This window comes from Schistocerca nitens, chromosome 8 (genome assembly GCF_023898315.1).
Source record: "Schistocerca nitens isolate TAMUIC-IGC-003100 chromosome 8, iqSchNite1.1, whole genome shotgun sequence".
NCBI classification, from domain to species: domain Eukaryota; kingdom Metazoa; phylum Arthropoda; class Insecta; order Orthoptera; family Acrididae; genus Schistocerca; species Schistocerca nitens.
Window position 1 is genome coordinate 237,236,052 of NC_064621.1, and position 15,459 is coordinate 237,251,510.

General features: G+C 39.2%; 1 protein-coding gene across 1 annotated transcript in view; it reads right to left on the reverse strand.

Annotated features, from left to right (window-relative positions):
- Positions 1–455: 455 nt before the first annotated feature.
- LOC126199110 (mitochondrial genome maintenance exonuclease 1-like) overlaps positions 456–15,459 on the reverse strand; it is a 51,788-nt gene continuing 36,784 nt past the window's right edge. The window contains exons 4-5 of the mRNA XM_049935864.1: positions 13,888–14,061; positions 456–659 (exon numbers count right to left, since the gene is read on the reverse strand). Coding sequence (XP_049791821.1) covers positions 13,888–14,061 — 174 coding nt within the window. The 3' untranslated portion in view covers positions 456–659. The remainder of the gene's footprint in view (positions 660–13,887; positions 14,062–15,459) is intronic.

Genomic DNA, 15,459 nt, shown 5'->3' on the forward strand with positions numbered 1-15,459 from the left:
ATAAAACAAGTTGATAATCAACGTTTCTTTATTATGTTACTTGGATGGTGACTGCAGAAAACATGATGCTGTGACGACACACTGCATTTACAGTCAATGGCTAGGGGGACTGTATTTCATTAGCAGTTATGAATGAAGGAATACAATGAGTAGGATAACAAATGTAAAGCCGTCTTCAACTAAAAGGTTAGTTTAAATGGCACAGTTTTATGTAATTCCTCACCTTCCCTCAACCTTTTACTAGCTTATCCACATGTAGGTTAATTTGTAATCCAAGCCTTGAAGCAACTTGGTATTATTTCACATAGAGAAAGCATTGCCAGGTGTGTAGATCATTTTAAGTATCAGAGAAAAGCATATGAGCAATGGGAATCATATTCTGATTCTTTGCATTCTAAAACATACCCACCAACACATCAACCTATACAATAAAATTAGACCAACAAGCCAAAAAATTAATACAATAACATTTATTCAATATAAACTGATTTATAGCCACAAAAATTGTGATGTAGAGATTCCATTCAAAACTTCAGTACAAAATATATTTAAGACTTAGTGGAATATTTTGTAAAATAATATCGGGCTTCCTCTATATAGATTCAGCAGTAACACGCTACTGAGATGATAACTTTGAACACAACTGAAGAGGTCTCATCCTGAAACAAACAAAGAACTGAAGTTAATATTATAAGGCACTCAAAACATATAAGAAATTTTACATTATGCTGAGGTATTTATTGTAACTTTAATTTCTGTCACATTACAGAACTGTACAACTAAATAATACTATAAAATAGGTGATAAAATTTACAAAATTGGAGCTGAAAATAATTTTTTCTTGACCGAGGAAAGAATAGGAAGAAAAGAAGAAGCAGAAACTGGAAAAAGAGAAATACGAAGCTAAATAATGAATTCAGTTCAAGTGAGTTGGGTTGGACTGTGGGAGAGGAGACCAAGCAGCGAGGTCATCGGTCTCATCAGATTAGGGAAGGATGGGGAAGGAAGTTGGCCGTGCCCTTTCAAAGGATCCATCCCGGCATTTGCCTGGAGTGATTTAGGGAAATTATGGAAAACCTACATCAGGATGGATGGACACGGGATTTAACTATCATTCTCCCACATGAGGGTTCAGTGTGCTAAGCACTGCGCCACCTGGCTCGATCAGTTCACGTGAGAAAGACACAAACTGCAGATTGGAATGGAACTTTAACAACATACTTCAGCAGTAGAAAAGAAGTATGATAGACCATAACTGAGAACTTGAGAAAAGACAGTATTACAGAAACAGTACAAAACTTTTCAAAGGAACCATCCCAACATTCGCCTTAGGTTACACTACAGTACAGTTGAAATGTAGCTTTTTACAACATTCTTTGCACAAACTCAGTTCATTTCTTGCCAAATGAGGCTTAAATGATATTTTGCATTCTTGATGACTATCTTCACTGGCAGAGTCATGAACACACTGTCTTACCTAATGTGCTGGTATGTTATATGTAGCAATCAGTGCATTGTATCATGGAGATGACATACAAATGCCAAAGAATTTACATACTCTAACAGTAATTAAGCTGATGTCTGTGGCAGAGGAATCGTCGATGACAATATATCAGAGTGTCAGTGTAAGAGACAGGAATTTTGTCTTATCACAAGTAATTCCATGTTTGTTTGTGAGGCCATGCCAAACAGCTGCTTATCTGCCCAAATCTCGAGTCTGGCATCAATGATCTGCACAATCTACATACAGAATAGCCACTATACCTGCCATTGCGCTCACAAGCTATTTCATCTGGGTGTACACATGGACAAGGAAAAACAATTCCCGGATTTTTCCTGAATTTCCCGGTTGAAAATACACTTTCTCCTGGGTGAAAATACACTTTATCCGTGTTAAGTGACAGTATACTTTTCCTCGGCACTGTAAAACTTATCAATCATTAGTATGTTTATGGTTTTCTACACAGACGTAGAATTTGTCAGCACTTTAGAAAACGAAACCCAGGGGGAAAAAACACTTTTTGGAAAGATTTTTGTTGTGCAGCAACATGTATGCTGCATTTTTTCATGTTACGGAGGTATAAATTCGAATTCCACCAAACACTACATGTTACTTTCCAAAGCAATGAAATCAGAGCATCATGGATATTCACATGTCTATGGTGACCTGGCAGTGAACAAAAGCACAATGAGTCTGTGATCACTGAAACAAGGCCACAAAAACCTGTCTTATCTCCCAGGTGCTGGCTGGCTGCACACTGCTGTGGGTCCTGTGATGTTGGAAAGTACAGACACTCTCATTTCAGGTGATCAACGGATTACAATCAAACACCTTGCTACACAAATGGAAATGACTGCTGGTAGTGCTGACACACTCGTCCACCAGTTTGGGTATTTATTTATTTATTTATTTATTTATGCATACATCTAGTTCTGTAGCACCAAACTGAGGAGCAAATCTCCAAGGTCATGGAACATGTCAGTACATGAAATTACAACATAAAAGTAATTACAGATAAAATAAAATGTTTATGAACCCAAAAAAAGTCAAGCCATAAGTTTAAGTAAACCCATTTGAGTCACAGACAGGCACAATGAAACATTAAAGCTTTCATACAGTAAGTCCTCCCAAAACAGAAAACACACATTCACACATTCTTAGCATTTGCAATGTGTATTTTGTCAGGTGCCACAAACATGGATACCAGAAAGATAGTTTATCACTGCTACTTTAAGTCAGTTATTCGTTATGGCATAATCTTCTGTGGAAATTCAGCAAATGTCACTAGGCTCCTAGTATTACAAAAGAAAGTAATTAGAAACATGTGTGTTGCAAAAAAAAATGGGAATCCTGTCGACCACTGTTAAAAAATTTAAAAATACTATCTATCCCCTCACTTTACATATGTGAGATGGTGGTGTTCCTATATAAAAATCAACATACACTAGACACTTTCCATTTTGACCACAACTACAGCACTTGCCACAGAGATAACTTCAAACTTCCAACACATTGTTTAAAACTTTATGCCCAAACGCCAAAGTGTATGGGGTTAAAAATTTTCAATAAAATAAAAGGCAGTAATGTATTTAAAATGGAGCTTGGTTCACTGAAAAGACTGCTCTTTACTCTTCTGGTGAAAAAGTGTTATTATTCTGTCGTTGAATTCATTGAGGACAGCTTCACAGTCTGAACACAGGGATTGTATCATATGTGTTATTTTATGTACATGTGTAGCTGTAACTTAGAAATGTAAAATATAATGCAAACTTTTGTATTTCTCTTAAAAAATTGTAAAAAGTTTCTTTTGTAAACCTTGACATGTCTCCTGTACATAAAATCAAATGATTTGAAAATTGTACGTAATGAGATGAATAAATCACATATCACACAAGCACAACTCATACACATGGCCACTGTCTATGGCTGCCGGGGACTGGCTGTGGATTGTGACTGCATCTGACATGAGCAGAAATCGCTGAGGTGGGTGGCTGCTATTGAACATTACCTTTTCCAATGCCCAACTGACTGCAAACCTGGTCATCATGAACAACTATATCCTCACCCACAGTTACTTTTCCTTTGAAGGCATCGCCCACAAACAAATCCATGGTACAGCAACCTATTCATGGGTCTTTTAGTATAGCCCTTCCTAACTACCCAGAATACCAAACTCCTCACCTGCTTCAGATTCATTAATGACATTTTCATGATCTGGACTGAGGGTGAGAACACCCTATGAAGAGTCCTCCAGAACATCAACACCTTCTCCCCCATTTGCTTCACCTGGTCCTCCAACCTGTATTGGTGAGCAGTCCTTCTCCTAATCTGCCAGGAGTCTCACTGAGGCTTTCACAGACCAAAATCACCAACATTGTCCACACACACACACATCTCCCATGCCTTGTCTCTCTAATCACCTACCATCTCCCACATACCACCTGTCCAGCCACAAGGAGCACTCCTCTCAGGACTCTGCAGTCAGTATCGAATCACAATCTCTGCCACAGTTTTGACTACCTGTTATCATACCCTGAAATGAGGAATATAATGCCCACCCCTCATACAGTGGTATTCCGCTACCTACTGAAACTATGCAGTATCCATATGCACTCTTACTCCATCGCTGCCCCCAACACCTAGCCTCATATCCCTGCAATGTACCTAGTTGCAAGACCTGTCCCATGCATCCTCCCACTACCACCTGCTCCAGTCCTGCCACAGGCATATACAGGGTTTGTATAAAAAGTAATGAGACTGAGCTTGTGAATCAAAATTTATTGTAGATATCACTACAACCACTTAGTACTCTTCAATGTATGACCCTTGAGAGTCAACAATCCGCTGCATGCAAGATAACCATGCTTCAAACACTGCTGCGAACGCTGAGTCCAGGATGGCCTATAAAGCCCTTGTCGTGGTAGCTTGGACCTTCCTCGGGGTCTCACAATGCTGCCCTGAAAGAAGTTTTTAGTTTGGGGAACAAAAAAAAAAGTCTGGTGGGGCCTCATCAGGACTGGGTAATCATTGGAACCTCTTTCTTGGCCAGGTAGCTGACCACCATGAAGCAGCTTGACTCAGCATGTTGTCATGATGCAGCTTCCAATCACTGGTGATGGCTGGCCTCACGCGATGGACCCTGGCTTTCAGTCTCTTGAGCACTTCACAATAAAAATCACCGTTGACAGTTTGGCCTTGGGGCACAAACTCATCATGAACCACGCCCCCTGATGTCAAAAAACACAATCAGCATGGCTTTCGCCTCCGATTTGCTCATGCAAGCCTTTTTGGATGTGGGGATGCCACGATGTGCCATTCGGCTCTCATGCACTTTATCTCTGGGTTGTACTGAAACACCCAGGTTTCATCTCCAGTGACAAAATTATCTAAAAATTCCAGATCAGCTTAAAGGCTCTGGGGATTGTCTTGGCAGGTGTCCAAACGTGCTTGCTTTTGAACGTCTGACAAAATCTTCGGTACCATCTTGGCACAGATCTTCCTCATCGACAATTCTTTGGTGATAATGTTGTGCACTGTCATTTTATCAGGTCTGAGGTCATCTGCTATAATCCTGACACTCATGCGATGGTCAGTGTTCTATAAAACGCACACATGGTCAACATTTTCATCAGTTTTGCTAGTTGACGGGCGTCTGGAGCGGTCCTTGTCCTCAAAGTTGTCCCGGCCCTCTTTAAAGCTCTTCACCCATCTGAGAACCTGGACTTTTGACAGGTAATGATCGCCATAGGCTTGCCGACACACATCCAATGTTTCCATACCTGATTTTCCTAGTTTCACACAAAACTTGATGGAGTAACATTGCTTGATTGTTTGCTGCATGTTGCACCACGAACGAAGAATCCATTCAATGCATGATGCTGCCAAGACAAGAGTCTGCAGGTGACTGACACGCCACGCATTTTCGGCCAGACACCCCCCACCACCAATCCCCGTGGGTGAGCGTGTGCTGTGAAGTACAGTTGCATCGGCAAAAAATCAGTCTCATTACTTTGTATACAAACCCTGTACTACCCTATCAACGGGGTTACCTGTGAAAGCAGCCCTGTGATCTACAAACTAAGCTGCAACCATTGTACCACTTTCTTTGTGGACATCAGCACTAATAAGATGTCTGTCTGTGTACATGACCACTGCCAAACCATAGCCAAAAGACAGCTGGACTACTCAGTGGCTGAACATGCTGCACAACACAATATGCTTTTCTGAACTGTGCGGGTGGTAACTCTCCCTAGAACATGTTTTTCATTCTTGTAACCTCCCTGGCCTAAACATTCACCACTCCCTGTCCTTCACCTACCAATCCCCTTTCCTGATTGTTCCCAGATGCAGTGCAGCATCTTCCCCCACCCTGCTATCAATTCTGCTCTCCACACCAAGCCTCCTCCTTACATCCACCACCCACCCCAGCAGACTGCTGCTCATATCAGATGAAGTCGCAGTCTGCAGACGTTGTCCTTTTGCTCGTGTGTGTGTGTGAGTGTGTGTGTGTGTGTGTGTGTGTGTGTGTGATTTCAGAAGAAGGACTTTTTTATCCGAAAGGTTAAATGTTTAGCAGTCTTTTTCATTGTGCCTGTCTCCAACACAACACCTTTCATACTTGAATACTACACAACACCAGACTTTGTCCCAGCTCCAGTGCAGCAATGTGTTCTTCAATAATCAACACTAATGATACCTTCTCACTAGCAGCTTCCCATTTCATTACTGTAAGCTTCAGCACAATATTGACTGCCCTGTTGTCAAGAAATGTACTGATTGCTCAATCTGATATGCTGTGCCAGTTCCCACTTCATTTTACAGTACATTTATTTGGCTGTCAACGTAACTTTATAAGTAGTACACAGCTACTTTAGATTGTGAAAGGCATTTATTTTCTTTTTTGATCATTTAATCATTTGTTATGGCTGTTTGAATATCAAGTATCAGATTGATACACGACATCTGATTGCGTTACTTTATAGGGATTTTATTATTTTAGGTGAGAGACAGTTAATCATGGCAAGTTACATTAAGGTGTGTAAATTCCTCTCCCCCATGAACCACAGACCTTGCCATTGGTGGGGAGCCTTGTGTGCCTCAGAGATACAGACAGCCGTACTGTGGGTGTGACCACAACGGAGGAGTATCTGTTGAGAGGCCATGGTTCCTGAAGAGAGGCAGCAGTCTTTTCAATATTTGCAGGGACAACAGTCTGGACGATTGACTGATCTGGCCTTGTAATACCAACCAAAACAGCCTTGCTGTGCTGGTACTGTGAATGGCTGAAAGAAAGGGAAAATTACAGCCATTTTTCCCTACGGCATGCAGCTTTACTGTAAAGATGGAAAAGAGCCCAGATGGAAAACCAGTCCTAAGCAAAGAAGAGAAAGCAGAAAGGTGAAAGGAGCAGATAGAGGGTCTACGCAAGGGCGATGTACTTGACAACAACATTATGGGAATGGAAGAGGATGAAGATGAAGATGAAATGGGAGATATGATGTGAAGAATTTGACGGAGCACTGAAAGACCTAAGTTGAAAAACGGCCCCGGGGGTAAACAACATTCCATTAGAATACTACTGATAGCCTTTGCATGACAAAACTCTTCCATCTTGAGAGCAAGATGTATGAGACAGGTGAAATACCCTCAGACTTCAAGAAGAATATATTAATTCCAATCCCAAAGAAAGCATGTGTTGGCAGATGTGAAAATTACCAAACTATCTGTTTAATAGATCATGGTTGAAAAATACTATCACGAATTCTTTACAGACGAATGGAAAAACTGCTAGAAGACAACCTTGGGGAATATCAGTTTGCATTCTGTAGAAATGTTGCAACACACAAGCCAATACTGACTACGACTTGATCTTAGAAGAGAGGTTAAGGAAAGAGAAACCTATGTTTATAGCATTTGTTGACTCAGAGAACGCTTTTGACAATGCCGGCTGGAATAATCTCACTTAAATTCTGAAGGTGGTAGGGGTAAAATACAGGGAGCATGATGTTATTTTATTTATTTTTTATTTACACATCAAGTTCTGCGGGACCAAATTGAGTAGTTTATGAATCTGAAAAAAGTCAGTCCATAAGTTTAAGTAAACACAACAATACAATGAGAATCAGCTTAATTTTTCAAGGAACTCCTCAACAGAATAGAAGGAGTGGCCCATGAGGAAACTCTTCAGTTTTGATTTGAAAGTGTGTGGATTACTGCTAAGATTTTTGAATTTGAGTGGTAGCTTACTGAAAATGGATGCAGCAGTATACTGCACACCTTTTTGCACAAGAGTTACAGAAATCTGATCCAAATGCAGGTTTTATTTCTGTCGAGTATTAACCAAGTGAAAGCTGCTTATTCTTGGGAATAAGCTAATACTGTTAACAAGAAATGACAGTAAGGAACATATACATTGAGAGACCAATGTCAAAATACCCAGACTCATGAACAGGAGTCGACAAGAGGTTCATGAACTTACACCACTTATTGCCCGAACCGCCCGTTTCTGAACCAAAAATATTCAGTCTGTATATTGACCACGCAGTAGAGGAAACAAAAGAAAAATTTGGAGTAAGTATTAAAACCCAGGGGAAAGAAATGAAACCATTGAGGTTTGCCGACAACATTGTAATTCTGTCGGAGACAGCAAAGGATTTGGAAGAGTAGTTGCATGGAATGAACAGTATCTTGAAAGGAGGACATAAGATGAACATCAACAAAAGTAAAACGAGGATAATGGAATGTAGTTGAATTAAATCAGGTGATGCTGAGGGAATTAGATTAGGAAATGAGACACTTGAAGTAGAGAGGATATAAAATGAAGACTGGCTATGACAAGCAAAGCGTTTATGAAGAAGAGAAACTTGTTAACATCAAGTATAGATTTGAGTGTCAGGAAGTCTCTCCTGAAAGTATTTGTATGGAGTGTAGCCATGTATGAAAGTGAAACATGGACAATAAATAGTTTAGAGAAGAGGAGAATAGAAGCTTTTGAAATGTGGTGCTACAAGAGGATGCTGAAGATTAGATGGGTAGATCACGTAACTTATAAGCAGATACTGAAGAGAACTGATGAGAAGAGAAATTTGTGGCACAACTTGACTAGAAGAAGGGATAGGTTGGTAGGACACGTTTAGAGGTGTCAAGGGATCACCAGTTTAGTATTGGAAGGAAGCATAAGAGGGTACAAATCGTAGAGGGAGACCAAGAGATGAATACACTAAGCATATTTAGAAGGATGTAAGCTGCAGTATCTATTCAGAGATGAAGAGGCTTGCACAGGATAGAGTAACATGGAGAGCTGCATCAAACCAGTCTCTGGACTGAAGACCACAACAACAACAAATTACTCAACCCAAAACATCTTGAAGAAATCAAATGTAAATTGTTTGAAATGGATAATAATGAAGTTAAAGAGGATTTTTTAGGTGAAATGGACACAGATTGTGATGATGAAGTTTTAGTTTGGCTGAAAGATTCATAAACCAAGAAAAAAGGCAGTGGTAATTATGATGATGATGGTGACGACAACAATGAAGTACTCAAGAAAAATGTCCATTACTATATTGGAAGGAACAAAGACTTGCATTGATGACACAAAAGGTGGAGTCAACATTATAAGTTGACAACTTTGTGCCTTGTTGCCACAAATGTGCACAATTTGTCCATCGTTACATGTTTTGCAATGATCAATGTGAGTCAAATCAGTACACAAGGAATTTATTTCAGCAAGAATGACTATTTTTTCAGGAGAAAAAGATTTCTGAACCAACTGTCTTATGTATTAGTTTTGACTCATTTTATCTGAAAAAGTTTGGATACCTCAGGAAATCATGTGAATCCTCAGCAAAGACTAAAACATTTGAATTAAAAACAATCTTGGTTGCAATTCATTTTTTTTACCAAATATGCATTTTGCCTTCATGGGGCACCTTCGGATTATCTTAAAATTTTTCTTTTACAAAATTTAAAACACTATAAAATGTCTCTGTGCTAGATTCAAGCACGTGTTGAATCAGATGAACCTGCAAGGACCTTAATAATGCCATACCTGCAGGCCAGAATGGTGCAATGATAGGACCACACTCACAAAAGGGTAAGAATGAAGGGTAGTGATTAATGTCCTGTTGACATCAAGGCCATTAGAGATGCAGCACAAGCTTGAACTGATTTAAGGATGAGGTAGGAAATCAGCCATGCCCTTTCAAAGGAACCATCCTCGCATTTGTCTGGAGAGATTTAGGGAAATCACAGAATAACTAATTCAACATGGCTGATTGTGGCTTTAAACGGTCATCCTCCTGAATGCTAACCACTGCACCATCTCTCTTGGTCAAGAGCAAGTGTCCACATTTAAACATAACATCAATGCCACTGTAACTTCAAGGCAGGAGTATGGCATATGTTGGCATCTCTGTGTATTATGTTTAAATGTGTGTACTTTTTTGAGAGTGTGGTCCTACCACTGCACCATTCTGGCCTGCTGGAACAATTTTATTAATGTCTCTGCAGATTCATCTGATCTAACGCATGCTTCAATATAGCAGAGAGCTCTTTTGTTTTTTAAATATTGTAAAAGGAAAATTTTAAAATAATCTGAAGACTCCTCACAAAGGCAAAACACGTGGTTAATAAATTGTAAGCAAGACCTTTTTTAATTCAAATATTCTACATACAGTTGCTGTACCAGATGTAGTAACGGAAGTTGTGATAACATAAGACACAAACAACAGTACAGCCACAATTAAGCAAAGTTTATTCTTCTACTTCATACAAGCGAAGAACAGTTGAGAACATAGACATAAACACAGAAGCAATCCAGATACAGATACAAGCAGCTGCTAACAATAAACAGGAACTCTACTAACACAGGTTTAGCTGTCTGGAAAGTAATAAATAGCTTTAGGGATTGTAAGGACAGATCAACAAGTGATTTTACTATAAACCATAAAGGGCATATCATGAAATGTCAATGTCAGATTGCAAATGTTTTTAATGAGCACTTTTCTTCTGTTGGAAAATCTGTCAATGGCCATTTTAAGAATCTTCAGCATAGATATAGGAGCATTCCAATCAAACAAACCATATACTTGGCCCCAACCAATAACAAGGAAGTCAAAAACATAAAAATGTCATTAAAAAATACAAAATCAGCAGGCTATGATGGATTGTCTATCAGTACACTGAAAAGATGCATAGACAACATATCTGATGCCATGGCCACAGCAGTAAATGATGTAATTGCATCAGGTTGTTTCCCAGATAGTCTAAAGACAGCACAAGTAACCCCGATTCACAAGAAAGGTGATAAATCTAAAATTGAAAACTACCGCCCCATCTCAATCTTACCTGCATTTTCTAAGGTAGTTGACAAAGTTCTTTATACTAGACTAATGACATTCCTGAGTCAACACATAGACAAAATAATAACGGCCATAGAGAACAAGGAGTATGTAACTGGAGTGTTCCTTGATCTAGAAAAAGCTTTTGATTGTGTCAACATCACCATATTACTTGACAACCTGTGGAACCTGGGTATCAGAGCAACTGGCTATGAGCTAATAAAATCGTATATGAGCAATAGAAAACAATTTGTCTTGCTTAAAACAAACAGTGGGTCTTACAAATCTAAAATTACTGATATCAAATATGGAGTGCCACAAGGTTCTGTCTTGGGATCCCTTCTTTTCTTGATTTATGTTAATGATATACAGTATTGTTCTCCTAACTGTACAAAAATATTGTATGCAGATGACACATCAATAGTGTGTACACACAAAGACTATGAGAGTCTGGAGGTACTATGCAACAGTGTAACTAATGAAATAGTCATATGAATATAATACAGGGAAACATTCCACGTGGGAAAAATATATCTAAAAACAAAGATGATGTGACTTACCAAACGAAAGTGCTGGCAGGTCGATAGACACACAAACAAACACAAACATACACACAAAATTCAAGCTTTCGCAACCAACGGTTGCTTCATCAGGAAAGAGGGAAGGAGAGGGAAAGACGAAACGATGTGGGTTTTATGGGAGAGAGTAAGGAGTCATTCCAATCCCGGGAGCGGAAACACTTACCTTAGGGGGAAAAAAGGACAGGTATACACTCGCGCGCGCGCGCCCACACACACACACACACACACACACACACACACACACACACACACACACACACACACACACACACACACACACACACCCGTCCGCACGTCTGCTTGTGTCTGTGTATGTGCGAATGGTTATGTGTGTGTGTGCGAGTGTATACCTGTCCTTTTTTCCCCCTAAGGTAAGTGTTTCCGCTCCCGGGATTGGAATGACTCCTTACCCTCTCCCTTAAAACCCACATCCTTTCGTCTTTCCCTCTTTCCTGATGAAGCAACCGTTGGTTGCGAAAGCTTGAATTTTGTGTGTATGTTTGTGTTTGTTTGTGTGTCTATCGACCTGCCAGCACTTTCGTTTGGTAAGTCACATCATCTTTGTTTTTAGATATAATGAAATAGTCAAGTATTTTAATGAAAGCCATCTAAATGTAAGTGCTTCAAAGACTGCAATGATGGAATTTAACACAAGAAACAAATAGAATTTGACATGAAATTATCCATAGGAAATGACATTGTAAAAAAGGAAAAATGGACAAAGTTCTTGGGAATTACAATCCAGGACAGCCTCAAATGGGACATGCATATTGATTCCTTAGCATGTATGCTGTCGAAGAATGTGTTTGCTATAAATACGATTAGAAAATATTGTACGGACATGTGTGTACTAAAAACTGCTTATCATGCCCTATTCTCATCAAACTTAAACTATGCTGTAGAAATATGGGGTGCAACAACTCAAGCCAACCTAAATACATTATTAATACTACAGAAAAAAGTTATCTGAATTATTTGTGGTGCCAAACCTAGAGAATCATGTCGGAATCTGTTCCCAAAAGTAGGTGTGCTTACCATTATAGGTGTATACATATTGAAAGTTATATTGCTTGTGGAAACAATAAATCCAAATTTCAACTGTGACCTGCACCAGTATGATACAAGGCAAAAGTTCAGATACCATGTAAATAGCCACAGAACAGCTTTATATGAAAAAAATGCACTTCATGCTGGGCTGAAGCTAGCCAATGCCCTACCAAAAAGTCTCACAACCCTTCCTACTAACAAATTAAAAGATCAGCTAAAAAGAATTCTAATTGAAAACCCTTTTTATTCCCTAGACGAGTATTATATCTGTATGAAAAGTGCTTCATAAGTATGTCAAGCTCATAGTTTTAAGTAACCTACAACTAATATAATGTTGATAAAAACAATATTTGTAATATCGTGATTGTATACTACCAAATTTAAAATCCATCAAAATGTAAAATTTATTAATACAAACAAATCTTTAGTTTGTAATTTATAAACTGACGTATTCAGAAGAATAATCTGTATGATGTCCTGAAACTGTATTATTTCTAGGGATTGTAATTGATTATTCGATGTTGAATAAATATTATTATTATTATTATTATTATTATTATTATTATTATTATATGAGACAGAATGCCTGCTGTACAGTGCTTATAAAGTGGAGGGCTCTGGTAGATGGTGTTGTGAATGCCATGGCATATGCACAAGTCATGCAGTCCACCACAGGTAGCCTGTGATAGACGGCATGTGCAGATGCCATTGGTGGTATATTCTAAGCGTAGAGCATCAGTGTCCTGGTGCTGTGGTGCATATCCAAGTATTGTGTACAGAGTTATAGCAGAGTCTACAATATTTTATGAGCCACAGCATTACAGGCCAACATGTGAAAAAGAAGCAGAAATAATGTAAATGGAACTGGGATGAAGACGAAAATACTTTCATTAAACAGTCAGTGAGACCTTGTATGACCTACAATACATTTAATCGAAAGGGTAGCAAACTTTGATTCACACATGGTGCCTGCAATATGTATCAATGAGATCCCACCCACATCAGTCTCTGTTGGTCCATATCTATTCCCACAAATAAGCTATCAAGACAACTTGCCAGTAATAACAGCAGCATGGCATGAATACATGGGTTGGACATTGAGAACCACCTTGGCTGACACTTTTAATCATCACTAAGATGTAACTAATGGTTCCTCCTGAAGTTCTTAATAAGTTACCTTTCAAAGCCTTCACATACTGTTGCCTATGTAAAAATAAACAGAAATTTTCTTGACTGGTAAGTACATTTGCCCCATCCATTATCTAACCAACATCTAAAATAACACCTAGAAATGAAACAGCATGCCACACACTCAGTTACATCAGCCGCTAAACAATAAATGCGTATAATTTTCAGACTACTTAATTAATGCTGAAGTTTTCACTTTTAGAAAGTGTTAGGTGGAACATGTACTTACTTACTCAGCTGCTGCCAAAGCAGCATTTTCTACCACCTCTTTGTTTCGCAGCCAGTACTGTTGGAGACGTGCAAGCCACTGCTGCCAGTACTTCTGGCAATCATCAACTGACAGCATAAAGAAATTAGCTGGGGAGCCATCACTATAAGCAACCACAATGAGGCCACCTTGTACCTGTATCAAGCATATACAATGTTAGATGAAATGATACTCATCATATTCTTCTGTGGGGAAATGTCTACTTCTAGTAATTATTCCCTATCAGTATAAAATACAACATACCAAAACTGAACACTCCAATACTGACTCACTATACATGTGTCACACACATTACCTGCAAATATGAATCATTATTTTTTCTTCAAAAAGCAAGCAGTTACAAATAAATGTATAAGAAGTTTCTTTGTGATCTGTGCCCATGATTTTTAAATGTTATTCATTGTTTCTACTATGATTATCTTCTTGTACTGAGGTTTTACATACACAAAATCCAACACTGTTGCTTACAAATGCACACGAGCACAAGTTAAAACAGCAAACATCATCATCACTAAATACAAGACTGTCAAATTTCAGTTGAGCAGCTCTACAAAAATAATGATATGTACCCTACTGCCTACCATCTGACTGTAACAGAAAAACTCATTACTAAACATTAAGTGCAACCAGTGTGTTTGTTCATGCAAACTCCTTAATCTCTACAGACATTTCCTGAAGTTAGTCTGTTGCATGACCTTCACTTACCCCCAATTCAGATTAAGTTAATGCATACAGTACCTGTGGTGTTTCTGATACAGACACAGGTGCCATTTAGCTTGTTCTCATGTGGGAGAACTCACGCGAATCAACTTGACTGGGTATGGATTTGGTACATACACTATGTAATCAAAAGTATCTGGACACTTCAAATATATATGTTTTTCATATTAGGCCATTGTGCTGCCACCAACTGCCAGGTACTCCATATCAGCGATCTCAGCAGTCATTAGACACTGTGAGAGAGCAGAATGGGGCGCTCCGCGAAACTCACGAACTTCGAATGTTGTCAGATAATTGGGTGTCACTTGGGTCATTCGTCTATACGCAAGATTTACACACTCCCAAACATTCCTAGGTCCACTGTTTCCAATGTGATAGTGAAGAGGAAACATGAAGGGACACATACAGCACAAAAGCATACGGGCCGACCTCGTCTGTCGACTGACAGACCACCAACAATTGAAGAAGGTCGTAATGTGTAATAGGAATATATATATCCAGACCCTCACACAGGCATTCCAAACTGCATCATGATCCACTGCAAGTACTACGACAGTTAGGCAGGAGGCGAAAAAACTTGGATTTCATGGTCAAGCAGCTGCTCATAAGCCACACATCACGCCGGTAAATTCCAAACGACACGTGACAAATCGCGGTACACAATGTGGCAATCCAATGGTAGAGTGTGGGTATGGCGAATGTCCGGTGAACGTCATCTGCCAGCGTTTGTAGTGCCAACGGCAAAATTCGGAGGCGGTGGTGTTATGGTGTGGTCTCGTTTTTCATGGAGGGACTTGCACCCATTGTTGTTTT